This window comes from Cebus imitator, unplaced genomic scaffold (genome assembly GCF_001604975.1).
Source record: "Cebus imitator isolate Cc_AM_T3 unplaced genomic scaffold, Cebus_imitator-1.0 Scaffold114, whole genome shotgun sequence".
NCBI classification, from domain to species: Eukaryota; Metazoa; Chordata; class Mammalia; order Primates; family Cebidae; genus Cebus; species Cebus imitator.
Window position 1 is genome coordinate 3,970,536 of NW_016107429.1, and position 22,769 is coordinate 3,993,304.

The following is a 22,769-nucleotide window of genomic DNA, read 5'->3' on the forward strand; positions in this document are numbered from 1 at the left end:
TCTGCTTCTGTGCCTGAATTGTAATGGCCCCAGAGAAAAGATTGACAGGTTAGTTTTGGTTTTTCATATAAATAGAACCATCCACTGTGTACTTTTTGTTTGGCTACTTTAACTTAGCATAATTTTTTGATTCCTCTATCTTGTTGCATTTATCAGTAGTGAATTCTTTTTATCGCTGCACAGTATTCCATTGTGTGGTTATACGATAATTTGTTGAGGAATACTTGGGTTGTTCTCAGTTTTTGGCTATTAAGAATAAAGGCATTCCATACATCGTAGATTTTTTCCTTTTTTTCCCTCCTGATTAACACCTAACTGTGCAATTGCTGAGTAATATGGGCAATGTATATTTAACTTAAAAGAAACATTTTTCAAGATGACAGTATCATTTTATATGTCCACCAGTAGTGTAGAAGAGTTCCAGGAGTATCAAATTCTCACCGCTCTAGGAGACAGCTATAGGGACTATGTAGCACTCCCTCATTTGTGGTTTTAATTTGAATTTCCCTGCTGACGAAATTCAGCAGGAAATGTTGAACGTGTCCTTATGTGATTATTGGCCATTCACATATCTTGTGTTTCAAAGTTTTTAATCTGTTTATTAATTTCTTTGTCTTGTTACTATTGAGTTATAGGAGTTCTTTATTCTGAATACTCATCCTTTATGAAATATATCATTGGGAGAGGCAGTCTTCCATGGGTCCTGAGTTTCCCTGCATCTTCATGCTGGCTATGCCAAGAATGCAAGGTTTGATTGCTGTTTACCCATCCCATTTTTCAGACTTGTATTTGCAGTGAGTAGCCTTCAGAGGCGAGGTTTCGCCTCCCTCTGCACAATGAGCATGCTTATTACTGGTCACTATAAAAATTGGTGAATCCCCCAAGCTCAGTGTTCTTCTCTTATAATGCAATCCACTGCATGTGCAGGCATTCATCATGGGCCATGCATTGTCCTCCTGTGATTTGGTGGTTTGGGGACCAAACACGCGCATAGTAAAGTCATTTGTCTCTAATCCAGGAGTCTTGTGTTTTCTGCCAGCATCCATAAAATAGTAACAGGCTAACTTACTTTGTAAGTAAGGTGAAATCTCTAACTCTATATGGTTCTTAAACGTATTGCAACTATTTTCTCCTGGTCTGTGCTTACCTTTTATTTTCTTACCGAAACTAATACAAGACTTTTGAATTTAATGAGGTACACCTTATCAATATTTTAGTTTTATAGCTAGTACTTTTTGTGTCCTGTTTAAGAAATCTTTGCCTTCTCCAAGGCAGGGAGGATTTTTACCTGTTTTCTTGTAGATGTTTCATAGTTTTAGCTTTTACTTTTAGGTCTACCATCCAGGTTCACTTTCTTTCATATGAAAGTCCAGTTGTTCCAGCACCATTTGTTGAAGAGATTTTTCTTCCCTATTGAATTTCATTGGCACCTTTTGTGAAAATTGTTGACCATATAAATTATGTTTCTGGACTCCCAATTCCATCAATACATGTACCATTCTAATTTGATTACTATAACTTTATAGTTAATCTTGGAATCAGATAGTGTAATCCCCTTAACTTTGTTCTTTATCAAAATTGTTTTTCCTATTTTAGGTCTCCTTTATTTTCATATAAATTTTAGAACATGCTTCTCAATTTCTAGAAACACTTGTTGGAATTTTGATAGTAATCACATTGAATCTATAGATTATTTTTTCAGAGAAATGTACTTACTGGATTTCTTAATAAAATTAAGGCTTTTGATCTATGAATATGGTATAACATCTTTATTTTTGTAGGTTGTCCTCAATTTCTCTCCACAAATGTGTTGTAGTTTTATCTGTAGGTATTTTCTTTCTTTTGTTATACTTCTCACTAATTACTTTTTTTGATGCTATTAAAAATGTTTTATTTTAAAATTTTATTTTCCAACTGCAGGTAGTATTTAGATTTAGAAATTATTTTTATATATTGAGCTTTTATTCTGTGACCTTGTTAAATTCATGTAGATAGTCATGTCATTTGCAGGTAGAAGTAGTTTTACTTCTAGTGTGTGTTTATTATTATTGTTTTTGTTATTATTGCCTTATTGTACTAGCTGACACCTGTACTACAATATTGAATAGGAATAGAAAAAGCAGACATACTTCTTGTGTTCTCAATTATTGTGGGAAAGTGTTCAGTTTGCTCAACATAGAAATTATAGTAATTGGATGATTTTATGATTGGGGACATAAAATATCCAATTGAATGTTGATAAAATGAACTCAAGCATTAAAATTTTTGGATGCCTGAACTTATCTCTTTAGGGATGTTGCTGTAAGGACTTTGTACAATGTAGATTCAATTAGCTCTCATTTCATGGAGTGACATCTTTTGGTTCAATTGAGTTTACCTGTTAACTATTTAGAAGCTGGAAGATAAGAGTTTCCAATGTTTTAAGATAATTAAATCCTTATCTTTCATAATATAAATCTAAAGTAATAATGAATATTTAGGAATCTAAAAATATCAGATTCATTATTTAAATGTATTAAGTAACTACCAGAAGAAACTGTTAAAGGAATTAAGGATTATTGCCTTTGTGAGACAGGGCTAAGATGTAGGACAAGTGGCTTTTGTTTTTTATCGTTTAACACCACTTTTATTTTATGCATATGTACTTATTAGTTATTATTCTTATACTTAAAAAGTATTTGCTACATGAAGCTTACTTACAGACTGTTGAAGAAAAACTCTGTTTATTCAGTTGTGGTTTATTTTGATCAGTTGAATTGTATTTTTTTAGGTAACAAATTTAGTATGGTCTGCAAGAGATCATCTAATTAGCCTCCACTGCTATATTTTTGAATAAAAATATTGGCCTGATCTCACACACAGGAAACTTGAAAAATTTATGATATCAAGAAATTGTAAACAACCTACTTGCCTGAGAGTAAGAGACTAATTAAGTAATGCTCTAGTCTGTAGGCAGGAAGAGGTCATATTATTTTTGGCTTATTTATTGAAATTGGAACATGTTCATGAAATATTGCTTAAAGATAACAGTAGCCTGTAGAACAATAGGTATCAAACAATGTTTTAAATAAGTAAAGTATATGAGTTTGTTTTCACGCTGCTAGTAAAGACTTACCTGAGACTGGGTAATTATAAATAAAAAGGTTTAATGGACTCAGTTTCACATGCCTGAAAGAAGACTCACAGTCATGGGGGAAGGTGGAGGAGCAAAGGCCCATCTTACATGGCAACAGACGAGAAGTACCAAGCGAAGGCTGGGGAAAAGCCCCTTATAAAACCATCTGATCTTGTGAAACCTCACTGATTATCATGAGTACAGCATGGAGGTAACCACCAACATGATTCAATTACCTCCCACTGAGTCCCTCCTACAACATGTGGGGATTATGGGAACTACTATTCAAGATGAGATTTGGGTGGGGACACAGCCAAAGCATATCATACATGTTTTTAAATATAAATACATACAAATATAGAAATATTCTGTGTATATATATATATATATATATATGAGAAAAAATGCTTTATGTAGAAGTATATTAATAGTTATTTTGAGGCACTTTTGTTTCTGTTGCTTTTCTGTGTTTTCCAAATTTTCTCTTGAACAATCAATCTTATGGTAATTCAGAGCAAAAAATGACATTGATTAGTGCTATGATGGTGCAAGTTTAATATCATCTTTGAATGATATCAGTGACTATGATAAAAATAATTGGATGTTCATTTTCATAACTCTCACCATTTCCCCTTTTATTTTTTGAGATTTTACCATTGAATTCTTCTTTATTAAATTATGACTTTGATATTGACATGAATAAAAATAACAGTGCTTTTCTTTATTGGGAATGTTTTCTTGAATAACCATATAGCAAATTAATAAAAACAGAAGACATGAAAAACACCTAATTTCCTGCCACTTTAACTGATCTTCTTTTGAACTTATACAATTCATTTCCTGCTGTTGGATGGCTAATCTGTAATTTAAATAATATAATTTAGGACTTTATTGTTAGTTGACCATCCTCATCATTTCCTATCTAGGCTATATAGGTTTCTTCTCAACAGATCTCTCTGCTTCTGATCTCAGAGTAAAAGTCCAAGTTCTTTGAGTGGACTGTAAAACCCACAGTCTCCTCCATCACAGCATTTTTTCCTGTATCTGCATGGTTAGCTGTCGTATCTCCTTTAGAGTTTTTATTTAAACACTAAGTTTGAGGCCTTTGAATTCTTTTCTGTGAGGCTTTTTTAGACCATTCTGTTTAAAATTGCATGTCTCATACAATGCTACTTATTTTCCTTCCTGCTTTTATTCTTCTCTACAGCATTTATTATTTACAATACAACGCATTTTATATTAGTTAGTTATTTTATATATTACCTGTTTCTCCTCACATGTAGTAAAGCTACATGTAGGTGGAAATTTTCATCTCTTATTCTTATTTCATCCCTGCTGTATTCTCAGTACTTAAAACAGTATCCAGTATTACTAGGTACTTAATGTTTGTTGAATAATGAGTGAATCCTAACTCTTCTAACTCATATTTCATACTGGAGTGATCCTTCCAAAATTCCCCAGGGAAAGCTAATTCTATAGTAGTGCTGTATCACTCCATGATCTGGCCCCTATCTTCAGTTGCATATGTTTTTGTTTGCTCTGGATGTGTGCGTGAGTGTTATGTTTTGGTCTGGAAATTAATTCCTTTCTCATTCTTTGCCTCCCTAATGCTTACTTAGCTTTACCCCACTTATGCAACCTTCCCTAATCTGCTCTGCCGAGTTAGATGTTCTTCCTTTGAGTGTCTTGGTGCTGTGTTACAGGAACTAGACTGTACTGAAAATTATTATTTTCTTGCTTGCATTTCTTCCAGACTCCGTTATATGTCTACGTTGCCTAGAACTAAGCTTATAATGTTAGTTGAATGAATCAGTGGCTAATAGCCTTTTCATCATTGCTCAGAATACTAATTTTAATAGGGTAGTTCTTAAATATTGAGTTTTGAGTTTTATTTTGTGTGTGTCTAAAATATATTACTCTGTTTTAAGATATTTTCTATATTACACAGTTGTTCTTCATGACATTTTACATTTGAGAAAGCAGTTATTTCAATTTGTATACCTTCTGATGTTATATTAGGATCTTTTGTGGATACCACAGATTATGAATTTATAGATTTTTGGGCAGAAGGAAATTATCTACCACCCCTGCCCAAATAGTACTAATTATAGCAGTATGTGCAGCTGTTAGGGGGATTAACTTGTTATTTTTTAATGGATAGTCTCCATGCAGTATTAATCAAAAAATTTTTTGACTTATTTTACAGGGAAGTCTTAAGAGAAGCCGACAGATCTCACCTCAGGAATTCATTCATGAGCTGAAAATGGGGTCTGCAGATGAGAGACTTGTCACATGCTTGGAGTCTCTCCGAGTGTCTTTGACCAGCAATCCCGTGAGGTAATTCATCTATTTGAACACCAACAGGGCAGATGTCATTAATGTGTTATTTTAGTTTAATGCTTTTTTTTTTCATTTTCCCTGGTAAAGCCCAACAGTTTCTCAAGGTACAAACTGAATACCTAATACGTATATGCAAGACGAAGTGTGGTCTCAATAGTACCTTTTGCATTTATTACTAAGTGGCACATTGCTGGCGGACTTTACAAAAACCTTTTTTCTCCCATTGAATTTCTACAAACAAGGTGTTTTCTGTAAAATAACTGTTATGATGAGAAACTATTAATTTAATATGACCGAGTTTCACCCTGAATTTTGTCATTGTATATTTACTTGCTGATCTTATTTGACACAGTAAGAAATACTACTAATTATGTTTTTTCTGTTGTTGGAAATGATGTTGTTGTAGGGGCCTATAGGTTATTTTTGCTGTATTTACCAAATAAAAGTATAGAACAACCAGAAATATTCAAAGCTGGACACAATTACGCTAAAAAAAAATTGTTTATTTGAAGTCCAAATTTAATTGACTCTCCTGTATTTTATCTGAAAACAGTACCATAGATGTTTCCATAAGTCAGTTTTGGAATGAGGCTAATTTTTGGTGCCTCTGAGAAATAGTTGTGAACAAAATTTAACAATCAATATAAATATATTTTGATAAACTGGGCATATTAAACCTGTCAGATGATTGCCTGGTAGAAGACAGACTTGTTAAAAAAAAAAAAAAAAAAAAAAAAGCCAGGTGTGGTGGCACATGCCTATAATCCCAGCTAATCAGGAGTTCAGGGCTGCAGTGAGACCTGAAGGCACCATTTCATTAGAGCCTATGTTACACAAAAAGGAAAAAAAAAAAAAAAAAAAAAAAAAAGAAAAACCAGGAAAATGTACCTGAAGTAAATCATGTATGTGAATTGTGGTGCCTAAAAAGAGAGATATCAATCTATTCAGAGGCTATATGCTAACTCGGAATTAGGTAGGTGGCTAAACAAGAGTATTCTTGAAAAAATTAAAGCAGAAGTTGTTATGAAATACCTAAGCAGTCAGAATCAAAGAATTTCAGAGCTGCAAGGATCTAAGGTAGATCAGTTTTGGGTTTTTATTCTATAAGAAATGAATGAGTATTTCTGCATAAGTATGTATGTATATGTAGTTATGCATATATACTTTATGTGTGTGTGTGTGTGTGTGTTCTGAAGTCTAGAATTGCATACTAGAATTGGAAGTTGATATGGAGAAGGATTTGCTCTGATTATTACTCTTTGGACATTTCTGAGGCTGGGATATAGTATGCAGAAATCCTTGAGCATCCAAGTGTTTAAAAGAGAATGACCTTACCTGCTGAGCTGTGAGACTGAGTCACATTTAACTGAGGAGTATGATGAGTAAACAAACAAATTTTAGTATATTTCAACTTTATTTTTCCATATTTTGCCATTTCTAGTCTGTCTTCTAGACTGCAAACTAATGGTGGACATGAGACGAGGGCTTCTTATGTGTTTTTTACCTCTTTTTACCGGACACACTGTTGAGCATGTAGGAAATGCTCCATAAAGACTTGTTGATTGAAACAATGAGGTTTTAATTTCAACCTTTTTTAGTTTTACCTTGGCTAATGTTAGAAACTGAGAATGGATGATGGAATTTGACAGGTATATTCATAAATGAAGGGCTTTGATTTCCAGTTTAATCTTTGCCTGTAAAATATGTTCATTTGAAAAAATATTTGGCCAGGTACGGTGGCTCACACTTGTAATCCCAGCATTTTGGGAAGCCGAGGCAGACAGATGAGTTCATGACCAGCTTGGTCAACATGGCAGAACCCTGTCTCTACTAAAAATACAAAAATTAGCTGAGCGTGGTGGCACGTGCCTATAATCTCAGCTACTCGGGAGGCTGAGGTAGGAGAATCACTTGAACCTGGGAAGTGGAGATCGCAGTGAGCTGGGATCATGCCACTGCATTCCAGCTTGGGTGACCAGAGTGAAACTCTGTTACAAAAAAAAAAAGAATTATTGAGCACCCATTGTTTACCAAGTAATGTTGGATATGGAGCTTGAGTAAACAAAGCAGATTCATGCCATGTTTCTATGGAGTTTAAACATAGGGAGAGAGTATTTGAGGATTGACTGGGGACACAATTCACATTCATTTCTGAGTTTATCTGTCAGCCAGTGGGCACTGAAAATATTTATAGTTTTACAATATAATGAGAAGTAGACCTTTTCTTTACTATTGCTATTATTCTTCTCTTTCTTTTTCTTCAGATTTTGAGTAGATGTCTATGCTAACAAAAGAAAACAAAATAGAAGGTTTTTATATGTGAATTCATGCATTTTTACAATGGATTATTATTGTGATTCTACCTAAAAACACTGGGAAATTATTCTATGTCTGGTTCATTTGATCCTTATTTAAAAAAGAAAAACTAGAAACTGGTGGAATTGCTTCTCTAAGAATGGACAATTCTAGAATATGTTATTAGGAATCTGTGATGCTATCCATGAAGTAGTTTTTTTAATTGAAAAGAATAGAAAATATTATCATTGGAGAATTTTTTTCTGAAATTGTGTCACTTCATTTAGAGAGAAAATTGAGAAGATCCTTGGTTTTTTTTCTTTTTGAAACGGAGTCTCACTCTGTTGCCCAGGCTGGAGTGCAGTGGTACAATCTTGGGTCAATGCAACCTCCGCCTCCCGGGTTCTAAGCGATTCTCCTGCTTCAGCCTCCTGAATAGCTGGGATTACCGGCACACACCACTTCACCTGGCTAATTTTTATATTTTTAGTAGAGACAGGTCTCACCATGTTGTCCAGGCTGGTCTTGAACTCCTTACCTCAAATGAATCACCCGCCTCGGCCTCCCAAAGTGCTGGGAATACAGGCATGAGCCACTGTGCCCGGCCGCAGAAGATACTTTTGAATATTTCTTTGTCCAATGTTCCAATTGGAGAAATGACTTAGCGGGACATGTAAAACTTAGAAGTTATGCCTGTGATCAAATTGTTGGACTTTCCTGTTAGTTATGATGTGCCTGCTCTTTAAATCAGGTTTTATTTTTGCTTGTTTTTATATAGTGTAGGACTAAAAAGGATTTCTAATTTTTGTAAAGTTTTGCGATCGTTAGACCTGTGATATCATTAAGTAAATTAAATTTTTAAAAATGTCTGAATAGAACGAAAAAGAAAATTGAACTGGGTGATGGTTTTCCAATGCTGGTTTAGGATTAGGATTTATTTAAGTAAAAAATCAAGGAAGGCTGATCACGGTGGCTTACGCCTATAATCCTGGCACTTTGAGAGGCTGGGACGGGTGGATCACTTGAGGCCAGGAATTCGAGAACAGTCTGGCCAACGTGAAGAAACCCTGTCTGTACTAAAAATACAAAAATTAGCTGGGTGTGGTGGTGCATGCCTGTACTCCCTACCACTTGGGAGTCTGAAGCATGAGAATCCTTGATCATGGGAGGCGGAGGTTGCAGTGGCCTGAGATCATGCCACTGCACTCCAGCCTGGGCAATAGACTGAGACTCTATCTCAAAAAAAAAAAAAAAGAGAAAGAAAGAAATCAAGGAAAAAGTAGACTCCTCCGTACTCCCAATTAGCTCTCCCTTCTCAGCTTTGGATATGTAATATTTTTAGAGCCACTCTTCGACTTCTGAAACTGCCTAGCAATTGTGAGCCACATTACTCTTTTACTATCTAGTGAATTATGTGAAAACCAGTATGCTAAATACTAGATTGTTTGCCTTGCTTTGTGAAGATTTGATGTAGAGATCACAAACTTCTTCTATTTGTTGTGATTTATTGATTATCTTGCATTCTTGGTGACAGTTTTGAGCTAGTTCTGAACATTAGGGTAAGATCAATTTCTTCAAATTATCAAATATTACTTTTAGTACATCTTGACCTAGTCAATAATTATGTTTGAATTATGGAATACATTTGGGTAGAAACATAAAAAGGTAGACAGTAACATTATGACTGATATCAAGCATTTATAGATTATACCCATCTATGCATATAGCAAATTAGTGATAGAAGGTATCTTTATTTTCTTCACTTGACATGCCTGTCAAGGGCAAGATTTTTTGTCTCAGAAAATCGAGTCTTATCAGGTTTTTGTGTTTTGAGAGTTTAGGCATTATTTTCCATTAATCATAGTTAACATTTGCATTTTCAAATTAAGAATTTTTTTCTGACAAAGTTATAGTTTTGATAGGTTTATAAAGAGATTCTTAAGTTGACAACTATAATTTTGAGAAAATTATTTTGGAAAATTTTGCAGAAAAGTATATATTTACATCAAAACAATTAAACGGCCTTTGAATGTCATTATTCTGTTTAATCAGTGTCACTTTTGGAATCTATTTTTTCTTTATTTCTGGGGTTAAAAGCAAAGCAGGTGGAAGAGTTGATCTGTTTTATGCCATATGTCACATGTGTAAATATAGAAATAGAAAAACTTGTGACAAGCAGTGAGATCAGTGTACTCATTTTTATCAACATGATCTGAGGAAGTCTTTCAAGATCAGAAATGTGAAGTTGCAAATACTTTGACTTACTTTAAATTTTTAAATAAAATATTAAACATTTTCAAAAGACAATTTGTCATAACAGTAAAACATGCATCTTCTTGCCTACTAATGAGGCGGAGATATATAATATTGCCTATAGCTTGAAGCCTTCTTTCATCCCTTCTTAATCCTATACTCTAATTCATTCCTAAGCGCCCCTTCTCCCTACTATTCTGTGGTAACCACTGTCCTGAAATTTGGGTTTGTCATTCCTTTCCATTTTAGTTTTAGCATATATGTATTCCTAATTAACATACGGTTTGATTTTATATGCTTTTCAACTGTATGTTAACAGATCTTCTTTCATGCATTCTTCTGAGAGTTGTATTTCCTCTCAATATTGTTTCAAGATGGATATATGTACCCATCTTGAGGTGTGCAACTGTTCACATGTTTTTCAACTAATCATTTTCATACCTTATAATTTAGGATTATCTATTATAAATAGCATATGAATAATTTTTAAAATCCTGTCTGATACTCTTTGTCTTTACCTGGTAGTTTTAACTTTTTGTATCAATTGTGAAAATATTTTGGAATTTGTATTTGATGTTTCATTTTGAATTTTTAATTTATCCTACTTTTTCCAAGTTCATCATCCAAACTAAACTGCTCCTGCTCCTCCTCATCTTTTCTTTCTGCTTCTTCCTTTTCTATATTTGTACTTCCTCTTTATTTTCCTTAACTTCTTTTGGATTAATATTTAATTCCTTATTTTATTTTTCCTCATTTACTAATTTGGAAGACAAATGATCATTTTCTAATCTTCGAAAAGAAATTTTACATAAACATACTTTAAAAAGAAATTTAACTTCCACGTACTTAAAAGGTACCAAAGTAAGCAATATCTCTTCTCCTGAACCAAATAATACTTCAATATCTTACTTCACTTGTATGCTAGTTTTCAGTAATATTTCAGTGTATATTTTCTTTTTAATAAGTTATATTTTACTATTATTGAGTCATATTACAAAATATGTGTATTTTGATTTTTGGTTTTCCCCCCTCTGATTATTTTACTTTTGCTTCAAGTATATTATTAAGGTACCTTAGTGAAAGTGTGATGGCAAAATTTTCTGTTTGAAAGTCTCTTTTTTTAATATTATATTTAATCAAGTTGACCCACAATTTTTTTGTTGTTGTTGTGATATTTTGCCTTTGCTTCAGAAGGATATCAAAATATCTATTTGCCTTTGCTTTGGAAGGATAGCTTTCCTAGGCATGCAATTGAGATGCAGTTGAGGGTTTTAGATAACTTTGCTTAGCACATTGAATATATTATTTTCTCTTCTGGCTTTCATTGCTATTTTTTGATAACTTGGCATTTAGTAGAATTCATTCCTTTCTATGTAATCTGGCTTTTCTCTTTGTGTGGTTCTGTGATGTTTTCTTTGTCTTTGGTGTTTTAGAGTTTCTTTTATGTGTCTAGGTGTGATTTCTTTCTTTTTTATTCTGATAGGGATTTTTTTTTCTTTTAGCTTTTTGAATATGATGGGTATCTTCCTTAAATTCTGTGAAAATTTTGCCATTGTTTTGTCAAGCCTTGCCTTTTCCCCTCTAATTTTATATATGTTAGACCTTCTTGCTCTATACTGTTTTTCCTATGCTATCATTAATACTTTCTGTTTATTTGTCTCTCTCTACTAGATTCTGGATATATATTTTTAGATTTGCATGACATGTTTAGAATTTAGATTAACAAGATATAAAAACTTATTAAAAATTCACCTTAGAGTTTGAGAATTAACAATATATAGTATATAATAGAGTTTGAGAATTAACGATGTATTCAGATTCGTTTTGATACTAGTAGTGATAATTTCTGAAATGGGCAGGAGGAGTAAAGGTTTTCCTGGGTGTATTTCTTTCCTCTTTTTCCTTTACTTTGTTTTTCTTTCTCTTTTTTTCCTTTCTCTTTAATATTGATACCACGGAGGTGGGTAATGTAGGCAGCTCTCTATTTTCTTTCCTGTTGTTCAATATGGTAGCCACTAGCTTTCTGTGGCTATTAAATTAAATTAACTAAAAATGAATGAAAAGAAACCCCAAAACGTATTAATTGCTTGAGAGCCACATGTAGTTAGTGGCTACCATTTTGGACAATATATATAGGCCATTTCTGTCATTGTAAACAATTCTATTAGACAGTGCTGCCTAAGGGGACTTGGTTCTGGATATCTACTTCTTTGATATATTAACTGCATGATTACTACATTCTCAATGTTACATTCCAGATGGTGAGACTAGATAGAGAAGATAAACTCTGACAGATTGAATATTATTTTTAAAAATTTACAAGGATGATAGATCCTTCATCTCAAGAGAGTCCCAAGGGAATAAAAGAGTGATCTAAGGAAGGTTGCCTTCAGCAGGGAGTGCTGTCCTCGCAGGATGAGGCTAAGGGAGTGAGTGGGCTTTGTACCAGGTATTAAGGAATAGAAAAGGAGAGGTGAAATCTGTCTGACAGCAAGTGCTATAGTTATGGTCCCTGGAAGTCATTGATGTAACTGCCTGTAGCAGGGATGAAGGAATCAGCAATATGGTATATCATAGAAGTCGTAGAAACATCTCCTTTGGTAAATTAAAAATATTAGTGAGATGCATTTTTTAAAGAGTTTTTGCTAGAGAAATGTGCCTACTTATACCTCTTAAAGGCATTATTTCAAGATTACTTTCCAATAAGAAGTCAAAAAGTATTAGGTGGGATATTAATATTCTTTTTTACCTCTTTGACACTGCCATATATCTTGAAATATGTCTTCTATTATTTCTTAATTGCCATTCAGAGTTTGTAATGCTTATGACAAGTAACACTGCTTATTAAATAAATACTAGTTGAAAATATCTTCCAATTTTAGGTCATGTGACTGTCCTTTCTAAAAGCATGTGAAATCGATGAAATATTAATGAAAAAATGTCTTGGAAGAAAGTAACTATTAATGTTTTCAAATAAGTACTAACTTTATATTTTCGAAGGACAAGCCACTACTTTCTCATACTTTCACAGTCCTTCCAAACCCAGCACCATTTCTCTAAGAGACTCTCCAGATTGTTCCCTAAGGGTAGGAGGCTTCTTCTTTTGTATATTGTCATTCATTCTATAGCTTTGTTTTGGTTTATAGATGTAGTAAAATGTATAAATATTTTGACTTTGAATACAGGGTTAACAGTAAACAAAGAGCACATTGAAAATTTGTTAATTTGCTTTTAACAGAAAAATGTGTATTTTCCGTAGATGGTAAATAGTTGCTCAGCTCAATTTATAGTTGACCTGAGAGGGCCTGTAATCATAAAGTGCTCCAAATATATTTTTTGAAGTTGTATGTATATCTATATATGCCATGCACATATATATGGCATAATATATATATATAAAATATGGTGTATATATGCCATATAATATATATGTCGTAAAATGTATAAATATTTGGTTTATATTTATATTTTAAGTAAACTGGGAGACATATATGGCATATGATATATATATGCCATATATATGCCATATGATAAATATATGCCATATATCATATGCCATATATGCCTCCTATATATATCATATGCCATATATGTATCATATATATATCATATGCCATATATGTCTCCCAGTTTATTTACATATAAATTTCTGTTTGAATGACCAAGATTATATTTTTTTAAAAAAATTCTTTAACATGTAAAGTGAATCACAATGTGACACAGAATCCAAAATCTTCATTTTTAATGTAGTTTCATATAACTACAAGAGCTCATATATTTCTAGAGTTAGGTATATGCAGCTACTCATATTAAAAGTAGATTTTGGACCCTATGTTACTGATATTTAAGTATAACTCAAAGGAAATGTAATTAAAACCTAATTATTTGAGCCGGGCATGGTAGCACATGTCTGTAGTCCAAGTAACATGGGAGGCTGAGGCAGGAGGATCTCTTGAGTCCAGGAATTCTGGGATGTGGTACACTATGCCAGTCAGGTATTCACACTAAGTTCAGCATCAATATGGTGATCTCCTGACAGCAGGGGACCACCAGGTTGCACAATGAGGGGTGAACTGGCCCAGGTCAGAAATGGAGTAGGTTAAACTCCCATGCTGAACAGCAGTGGAATTGTGGTTGTGAATAGCCACTACACTCTAGCATGGGCAATATAGTGAGTCCCTGCCTCTTAAAACAAAACAAAGCAAAATGAAACAAAATAAACTTAATTATTTGAAACTATCAGTTTACTGTTTTAAAGACAACAATAAAAAGTAGAGTGTTAAGCCAAAACAATTTGGAAAAAAATACAATTAAACTTTACAGTTTCTTAAGGATATAAAGGTGAAATATAAGAAACTTGCTTTTTTGTTGTTGTTTTTTAAAATATTATTGCTTGTTTTCTGAGAATGTAAACCTTAGGTGTTTATGGCTATACAGCGATCAGTATGAAGTTATTAACTGGATATTTTGGTTTCTTTGGTTTCTGTTCAGAGATATTACATGAGAGAAATTATTGAACTGCAGACACCGAATTATTAGTATTTTACATACAAAAAATCAGCATAGTTTATTCCTTAGATTAATTTTCTAGGCTTGTTATTATGTCTTGGGGTATTGCTAAGTCGGTTAAGTAAAAGATTTTTATAATGATGATGTTTATCTTGGTATTCCCTTACATATCTATATATAAAGAAAGGCCTTAATACAAAGGAAGGGATCACATTCACAACAGAAAGAAGTTTTAATTTTTATGATTCAGAAAACTTATTAATATTAGATTGGTGATAGATTTCTACTTCTTTTATTAGAGGGGCCATATAGATCTGAAATGAACAGGTACAGTTTATTTCAGCCTTTATTATATATTAAATTTCTTAATAATTGATATAGTTTGGATATTTGTTCTTGGCCAGATCTCCTGTTGAATTGTAATCCCCAGTGCTAAGGGTGGGGCCTGGTGGGAGGTGGTTTGGATCATGGGAGTAGATCCCTATGAGCTTCATGCTGTTTTAGCAATAGTGAGTGAATTCTCATGATATCTGCTCATTTAAAAGTGTATGTCACCTCTGCCCACACTCTCTCTCTTGCTCCTGGTCTCACCATGTGAGATGCCTGTTCCCCATTCACCTTCCATCATGGTTGGAAACTTCCTAAGGTCAACCCAGAAGGCAAGCAGATGGTGGTGTCATGCTTCCTGTACAGCCTGCAGAGCCATAAGCCAATTAAACCTCTTTTCATTAGAAATTACTGAGATGCAGATATTGCTTTATAGAAATGCAAGAATTGCTTAATACAGAAAATTGGTAACAAAGAGTGGGGCACTGCTATAAAAATACCTGAAAATGTGGAAGGAACTTTGAAAGTGGGTGACGGGCAGAGGCTGGAAGAATTTGGCGAGCTCAGAAGAATACAGGATATAAGGGAAAGTTTGAAACTTCCTACAGACTGGTTAAATGATTGTGATCAAAATGCTGATAGTAATATTGAAAGTGAAATCCATGCTAAGACGTTCTCAGGTACAAATGAGGAACTTACTGGGAACCAGAGCAAAGATCATGCATGTTATGCCTTAGTAAAGAATTGGGCTGCATTTTGCTCCTGCCCTAGGGATTTGTGGAAAGTTGAACTTCAGAGTGGTTTAGGTATCGGATGTAAGAAATTCCATTTTTTTTTTTTTTCCTTTTCCAAAAATACAACAGAGTCTCACTCTGTTGTCGAGGCTGGAGTGCTGTGGTGCAGCCTCAGCTCACTGCAACCTCCGCCTCCCGGGTTCAAGCAATTCTCCTGTCTTGGCCTCCTGAGTAGCTGGGATTACAGGCGCCTGCCACCACGCCTAGCAAATTTTTTGTATTTTTAGTAGAGAAGGGGTTTCACCATGTTGGCCAGGCTGGTCTTGAACTCTTGACCTTGTGATCTGTCTGCCCTGGCCTCCCAAAGTGTTGGGATTACAGGCGTAAGCCACTGTGCTTAACCACAGTGGAATAAACTTCCAAGCAGAAAAGAATTCAAGATGTGCCCTGGCCTCTTCTAATTGCCTATGCTCCAATGTCATAGCAAAGAAATTTAAATTTAAACAGGAAGAAGAGCATAAAAGTTTGGAAAATTTGCAGCCTGACCGTGTGGCATAGAAGCAGCTTTTTTCAGAGAGGAACTCTAGCAGGCTGTGGAACAACCACTTGCTAGATAAATTTGCATAACTAAAAAGGAGTCAAGAGTTAATGTCTAAGACAATGAGGGAAGAACCATAAAGGCATTTCAGAGACTTTTGGCAGCCCTTCTCATCAGAGGCCTAGGAGGGAAGAATAGTTTTGAGGGCCAGGCCTAGGGCCCTGCTGTTCTGTGCAGCCTTGAGATACTGCTCCCTGCTTCCCTGCCACTCTGGCATCAGCCTCAGCTCAAAGGGGCCCAGGTACAGCTCGGGCCACAGCTCCAGAGAGTGCAACCTGTAAGTGTTGGAGACGTCAATGTGGTGTTAAGCCAGTGGGTGCACAGAGTGCAAGAGTTGAGGTTTGGTAGCCTCCGCCTAGATTTTAGAGTATTTACAGAAAAGCCTGGGTGTCCGGGTAGAAGACTTGCAGGGGCTGGCAGAATCCTTACACAGAGCCTCTGCTAAGGTGGTGCCAAGGAAAAATGTGGGGTTGGACCTTTTACACAGAGTCCCCAGTGGGGTACTACCTAGTGGAGTTGTGAGAAGAGGGTCACTTTTCTTCAGATTCAAGGATGGTAGATACGCCAGCAGCTTACATCTTGCACCTGGAAAAGCCACAGACACTCAATTCCAGCACCTGAGAGCAGCTGTGGGTGGTACACTCTGCACAGCCGCAGGGGCAGAGCTACCTAAGGCGCTGGGAGCCCACCCCTTGCACCAATGTGGCTTGGATGTGGGACATGGAGTCAAGAAGATTATTTTGGAGCTTTAAGATTGGGTTTCAAACTTGCTTGGGACCTATAGCCCCTTGGTTTTGGCTAATTTCTCCCATTTAGAATGGGAACATTTACCTAACAACTGTACCCCCATTATATCTTGGAAGTAAATGACTTGTTTTTGATTTTACAAGCTTATAGGTAGAAGGGACTTGCCTTGTCTCAAATGAGACTTTGCACTTTGGACTTTTGAGTTAATGCTGGAATGAATTAAGACTTTGGGGAACTATTAGAAAGGCATGATTGCATTTTGTAATTTTAAAAGGATATGATATTTGGGAGGGGCTAAGGGCAGACTGATAAAGATTAGATGTTTGTTCCCACCCAAATCTCATGTTGAATTGTAATCTCTAGTGCTGGATGTGGGACCTGGTGGGAGGTGTTTGGATCATGGGTCTGATTCCTTATGGCTTGCTGCTGTCTTTGTGATAGAGTTCTTACAATCATTTAAAACTGTGCCTCCCCCCATCCCCACCCTGGCCAACACATACACTTTGGCTCTGGCCATGTGATATGCCTGCTCCCCCTTCACCTTCTTCCATGATTAGAAGCTTCTTAAGGCCTTCCCAGAAGTGGAGTAGATGCTGGTACCATACCTCCTGTAAAACCTGCAGAACTGCGAGCCAATTAAAGCTCTTTTCTTTATAAATTACCAAGCTTCAGGTATTTCTTTATAGCAATGCAAGAATGGCCTAATACAATAATATGTAAGAAACACCCAAAACAAGGTTAAAGTCACTGATGTCACCTGGAGTGCCTCTGCAGGGCTAAGTAGAAGTTTAGCCCATTTGAACAGAAGTCTGATAGAACTTTCTGCAGTGACAAAAATGGTCTATGTCTGACTTGTTCATTACAGAAGCCGTTTACCACATGTGGCTGTTGAGCACTTGAAATATTGCTAGTGTGATTAGGAATTAAATTTTAATTAATTTAAATTTAAATAGCCACATGTGTCTAGTGGCTACCCTATTGGACATCACAGCTTTAGAAACCAGAAAAACATATTTCTTGTGCACGTATTTTGAGCCCTTGTACTCTTGAGTCTATATGTGTGGCTGCTCTCTCCACCATGCTATGAATTTCTCAGGAGGGGGACAAAGTGTTATGTCATTGTGAAGCCTTAATATGGGACTCGGGAGAGAAGATCAGAGTACATGTTAAATGGATTTGAATAGTAAAAAGAGAATAGGGAGATTAATGCTTGAAATAAGTAAAATGCATGAGCCTGTATTGCTCATTTTGCAAGATAGGAGAGGAGGTATTTTTAGTGTTTTCATGCATTGTCTGTTTGGAATACTAGACTAGATTCAAGGATTTCTTTTCTTATATTGCTGAGATTCCTTTTAAAGAGAAGCATCTAACATGTGAAAGAATAAAACTCTTAGTTAAGTTCCTAGGTATGTGACATGGATAACATGCCACTAAAGTATAGCACAGGATTTTGTAATCTATACACGCCGCAGGTATTCCAAGGGCTATGCTAGGTAACCCAGTAAATGAGAAGCATATAGGAGAGAGAAACCTAGAGCATAAATAAGTAAAACAAAAGGTATAATCAGTTCATTAAATAAAAAATGGGGGCTGAGAGTGATTAACGGAGAGGTTTTTTGATATAGCTGATTATAGAAAGTCTTTCTGAGATGGTGGAGTTTGACACCAAAAGGATAAGGAACTAGTTTAGAGAAGAGTGGGCGGTAGTACTGAACATGAGGTGGAAAAAGTGTGTGACAGAAGGATGGAGAGAGGATGGTGGAATCCAAAAGGCTGTCAGAGAAGATGGGCAGTGGCCAGGCCATGAGGGAGGTTATGGCTGTAAAGATCTTGATAGGGATGCTGGATTTTCATTCTATGTAAGTGGAAATCTGTTGAAGAATTTCAAGCAGGATGAGCTATTCTGGCTTAACTTTCTAAAAGGATCACTTTAACTGCTACAGGGAGTGTATTAGTGTATTCTCAGGCTGCTATAAAGAACTGCCTGAGACTGGGTAATTTATAAAGGAAAGAGGTTTAATTGACTCACATTTCTTGCTTTACTGGGAGGCCTCAGGAAACTTACAATCATGGCAGAAGGTGAAGGAGAAGTAGGTACCTTCTTCACAGGGTGACAGGAGAGAGTGAGTGAAAGCAGGGCAAATGCGAGATTTCCCTTATAAAACCATCAGATCTTGTGAGAACTCACTCACTCTCAAGAGAATAGAATGGGGGAAACTGCCCCATGATCCCATTACCTCCACCTGGTCCTGCCCTTGACTTGTGGGGATTATGGGGATTACAATTTGAGGTGAGATTTGGGTGGGGACACAGAACCAAACCATATCAGGGAGAATGGATTGAAGGGAGGAGAGAGTGGACTAGGAGGTGTGAGGTTGGAGGCTCTGGCAGTAGTCACATGAACTAGGAGGGTGGTTTGGGTGAGGATTGTAGCAGTGGTGGGCTAAGGGGTGAATAAATCTTGCAGATAAATTGGAGGTGGAAACTGTAGGACCTGTTGATGGATTGGATGTGGGATGTGAATGAAAAGGAGGAATTGAGAATAACATTTTTTTTTTTTTTTTTTTACTTGAGCAAATGGGCAGATAGTAGTGCTGTTAACTGCAGTGGAGGACATTGTTACTGGTTCGGTGAATTTTGGAGAAGAAAATAAAAATATTCCCCCCATCTTTTTTTTTTTTTTTTTCCTTGAGACAGAGTCTTACTCTGTCGTCCAGGCTGGAGTGCGGTGGTGCCATTTCGGCTCACTGCAACCTCCGCTTCCCGAGTTCAAGTGATTTTCCTGCCTCAGCCTCCGGAGCAGCTGGAATTACAGGCGCGCACCGCCATATCCGACCGCCGGGTGGCAGGGGCGGCAGGGAGGCGGCGCTGTGGGGCTGTAGGCGGGCGGAATCTGTGAGCGGCCTCTGCGCCTGCGCCTCGCGAGTGCTGGAGCCCATTTTGCCTGCCCGCTGAGGAGAGACTTGCGCGGCCCTTGCGGCCTACCGCTCGGGGGACAGCCCTTAAAGACGACATCTCCACGAACGCTGGCCTCTTGAGCGGGGGGAACGCTCTTTTGAAAGTGACTCCCCAGAACAGTTAAGGTTTTATTTTATTTCCAAGTCACAGCCCCCCACTCTCGTACAGCTCACCTGGACCACTTCTGGTTGCCGGCCCGCACCTCGTAACTTAGGTTTGAGTGACCTCGGCCCGGGATGCCCCTTCGCTCCCCCCGGGCTCATGTCTTGATCCTGTCTTGAGTGGCGCAGGGTGGGAGACCTGGAAGTTTTAGCCTCGCTGTTCTCAAGGCGGGTTAATTAGCCCTAGAAACTTTATATTCATTTTCTGCATATGCCGCCGAAGGATCCGTGCCAGAAGCAAGCCTGTGAGATACAGAAATGTTTACAAGCCAACAACTACGTGGAATCAAAGTGTCGGTCTGTCATCCAAGAACTGCGTAAGTGTTGTGCTCAGTATACGAAGGGAAGGTCTGTCGTCTGTTCAGGATTTGAAAAAGAAGAGGAAGAAAACCTAACACTGAAGTCTGCATCGAAGTCAAGCTCTGCTGAAGTGCTGCTCCATGTTTCCACAGAATGAATTTTTTTTTTATCTTCCTTTCTTCAGGCCAGGTAACAGCAAATGGCAAATGAAAAAGTCAGCTATAAAAGTTAATGAATATGCCATCTATGCAGAACAGGCAGAAATATAAACACATTAAAAGATAAATATGCAGAATGTAATAAACTGAGCTGCTAAAATAAACCTGTTTAAGAGAAAAAAATATACCCGACTGTATTTTTAGTAGAGATGGTGTTAGTAGAGATGGGGTTTTCACCATGTTGGTCAGCTCTGGATCTCCTGACCTTGTGTTCCACCTGCCTCTACCTCTCAAAGTGCTGGGATTACAGGCATGAGCCACCATGCCTGGCCCAAAATAACTTTTTTTAACATGTTAAGTTTGACATGTTTAAAAGAGTATCACAATTTGAGCATCATTATGAGTACATTGCCACACAAAGGTAACAATGAAATTTATTGAATCAAGAGAAGATCATGGATTTAATAATTAGGAGTGCTCTGACTAGAAGTAGTGACAAATATTTAGGGTGGGAACAAGTGATGAAAGGCCTGAAATGTGACCATAACGTCTTTTACCCATATATCGTTGGCAAATTAGTCTATATTTAAAATGAATAATTTAGTGCTTTCCTGAACTAATGATGTTTAACTGAGACTAAGAAACCTACTTACTAATATTTAATACATTCCAACAAGATACTTCCTTTTCTATGTTTCTTTTAATAGTGGACTTAAGTTTTGATTAGAGCACATACTATTATATATGTTTTTAAATCCATAGTTCTTTTACTATTTGTTCATCTAAAGGTCAAGAACTCTTGTTTCTTATGCTTTGTTTTTCGTGATTCCTGTTAACCTGGTTTTATTTTCATTTTATTTGGATATTTTATGCCTTTCAGTATGTCATAGCCAGAAAAAGACTAGCAGAATACTGGCCAGCTGTGGTGGCTCATACCTGTAATCCCAGCACTTTGGGAGGGTGAGTTGAGTGGATCACGAGGTCAGGAGATTGAGACCATCCTGGCCAACATGGTGAAACCCTGTCTCTACTAAAATAAAAAAATTAGCTGGGCGTGGTGCACGCCTGTAATCTCAGCTACCCTGGAGGCTGAGTCAGGGGAATTGCTTGAACCTGGGAGGCAGAGGTTGCAGTGAGAAGAGATCACACTACTGCACTCCAGCCTGAACAATACAGCAAGACTCTGTTTCAAAAAAAAAAAAAAAAAAAGGCTAGCAGAATACTGCGTTATCTAATATAAAAAGTGGGAATAAATGATTGTTTTTAAATATACAGTTTTCTTAAGAAGTATATTTCAAGAAAATATACATATTAGTGGTTGTATTTTGAAGGTTAGTAGATTTTACAGTCTGAACATTATTTATAATAGTTCCTGAATTCCCAGCCTGGCTCTATAATTTAGTGTAATTTTGGTGGATGGGCCATTGAATGGCATGTAGGTGTATGTTTGTCTTGCCCCATGGGGCATGCTAATTGCTTTGTCCTCCCTCCTAGAACTGTTCATTTTAAGTATTTAGTCACCTTGGTAAAGGTAGGTGAAAATTAAAGCTTAAAATAAGCTATAATTATATTCAGCATTGGTGATATATTACTCTGACAGAGGAATGTAAATTGGATCTAGATATTATATGGTATTAAAGCTGACCCTCCAAGTTTAAGGTATGAAATTTGTTAGTTTGTCACATGTGAGCAGTAATGTATTTTTTCTCATTTGAAGAAGCTTTGTATATTGATTTTAAACCACCTAGATTTCTGTTTCCCTAGACATTCATGTAAGATTATTCTTTTGGGTAATTAAAAATATTTTTCTTATTACAAAAAATGTAAGTTCATTATATGACAAGTAAATATGCAAAAGGAAAATCAAGAAAAATATATAATATTATCTACTTAAATAGACACTAACTTGGAGGAAGAGAGACAGACAGACAGACAGAGGGAGAGAGACTGTCTACAGAGAAAGTCTTCCTGTCTAATACCATCGGTTGGTTGGTTGGTTAAAAACATTTGTTAGCATGTAATCATCAAATAAATGATTCAAATATACCCCAAACATTTTTTTTATTCAATTAAAAGCATAATAATTCTTTCTCTAGATATTTCATGTGGAGCAGACCTTTTCTTGGAGTGTGCAAAGGCTGATTACATAAAACATACCCATAATGCATTGTCTTCCTGGTATTGGTGTTTTAAAGTAGAACAGGATTGTAAAGGCTCTGGCAAAGCAATCTGAGTACAGAACTACTCGTCTGTTAAAAAGAAAAAAAAAAAAAA

General features: G+C 36.1%; 2 protein-coding genes across 3 annotated transcripts in view; both read left to right on the forward strand.

Moving 5' to 3' along the window:
* Nucleotides 1-22,769, forward strand: part of DIAPH3 (diaphanous related formin 3) — a 503,028-nt gene that overhangs the window by 121,301 nt on the left and 358,958 nt on the right. For both annotated transcript variants that reach the window (XM_017538779.2, XM_017538781.2), the window contains one exon: nucleotides 5,322-5,452. In XM_017538779.2, the coding sequence (XP_017394268.1) occupies nucleotides 5,322-5,452 (131 nt within the window). The remainder of the gene's footprint in view (nucleotides 1-5,321; nucleotides 5,453-22,769) is intronic.
* Nucleotides 20,190-20,494, forward strand: LOC108311367 (cx9C motif-containing protein 4-like). Its single transcript, XM_037742104.1, has one exon. The coding sequence runs from the start codon at nucleotides 20,249-20,251 to the stop codon at nucleotides 20,492-20,494; it is 246 nt and encodes an 81-aa protein (XP_037598032.1). The 5' UTR covers nucleotides 20,190-20,248.

Bases quoted from the DNA above. Each gene is read 5' to 3' on its own strand.
- LOC108311367 (XM_037742104.1), top strand. From the start codon at position 20,249: ATGCCGCCGAAGGATCCGTGCCAGAAGCAAGCCTGTGAGATACAGAAA.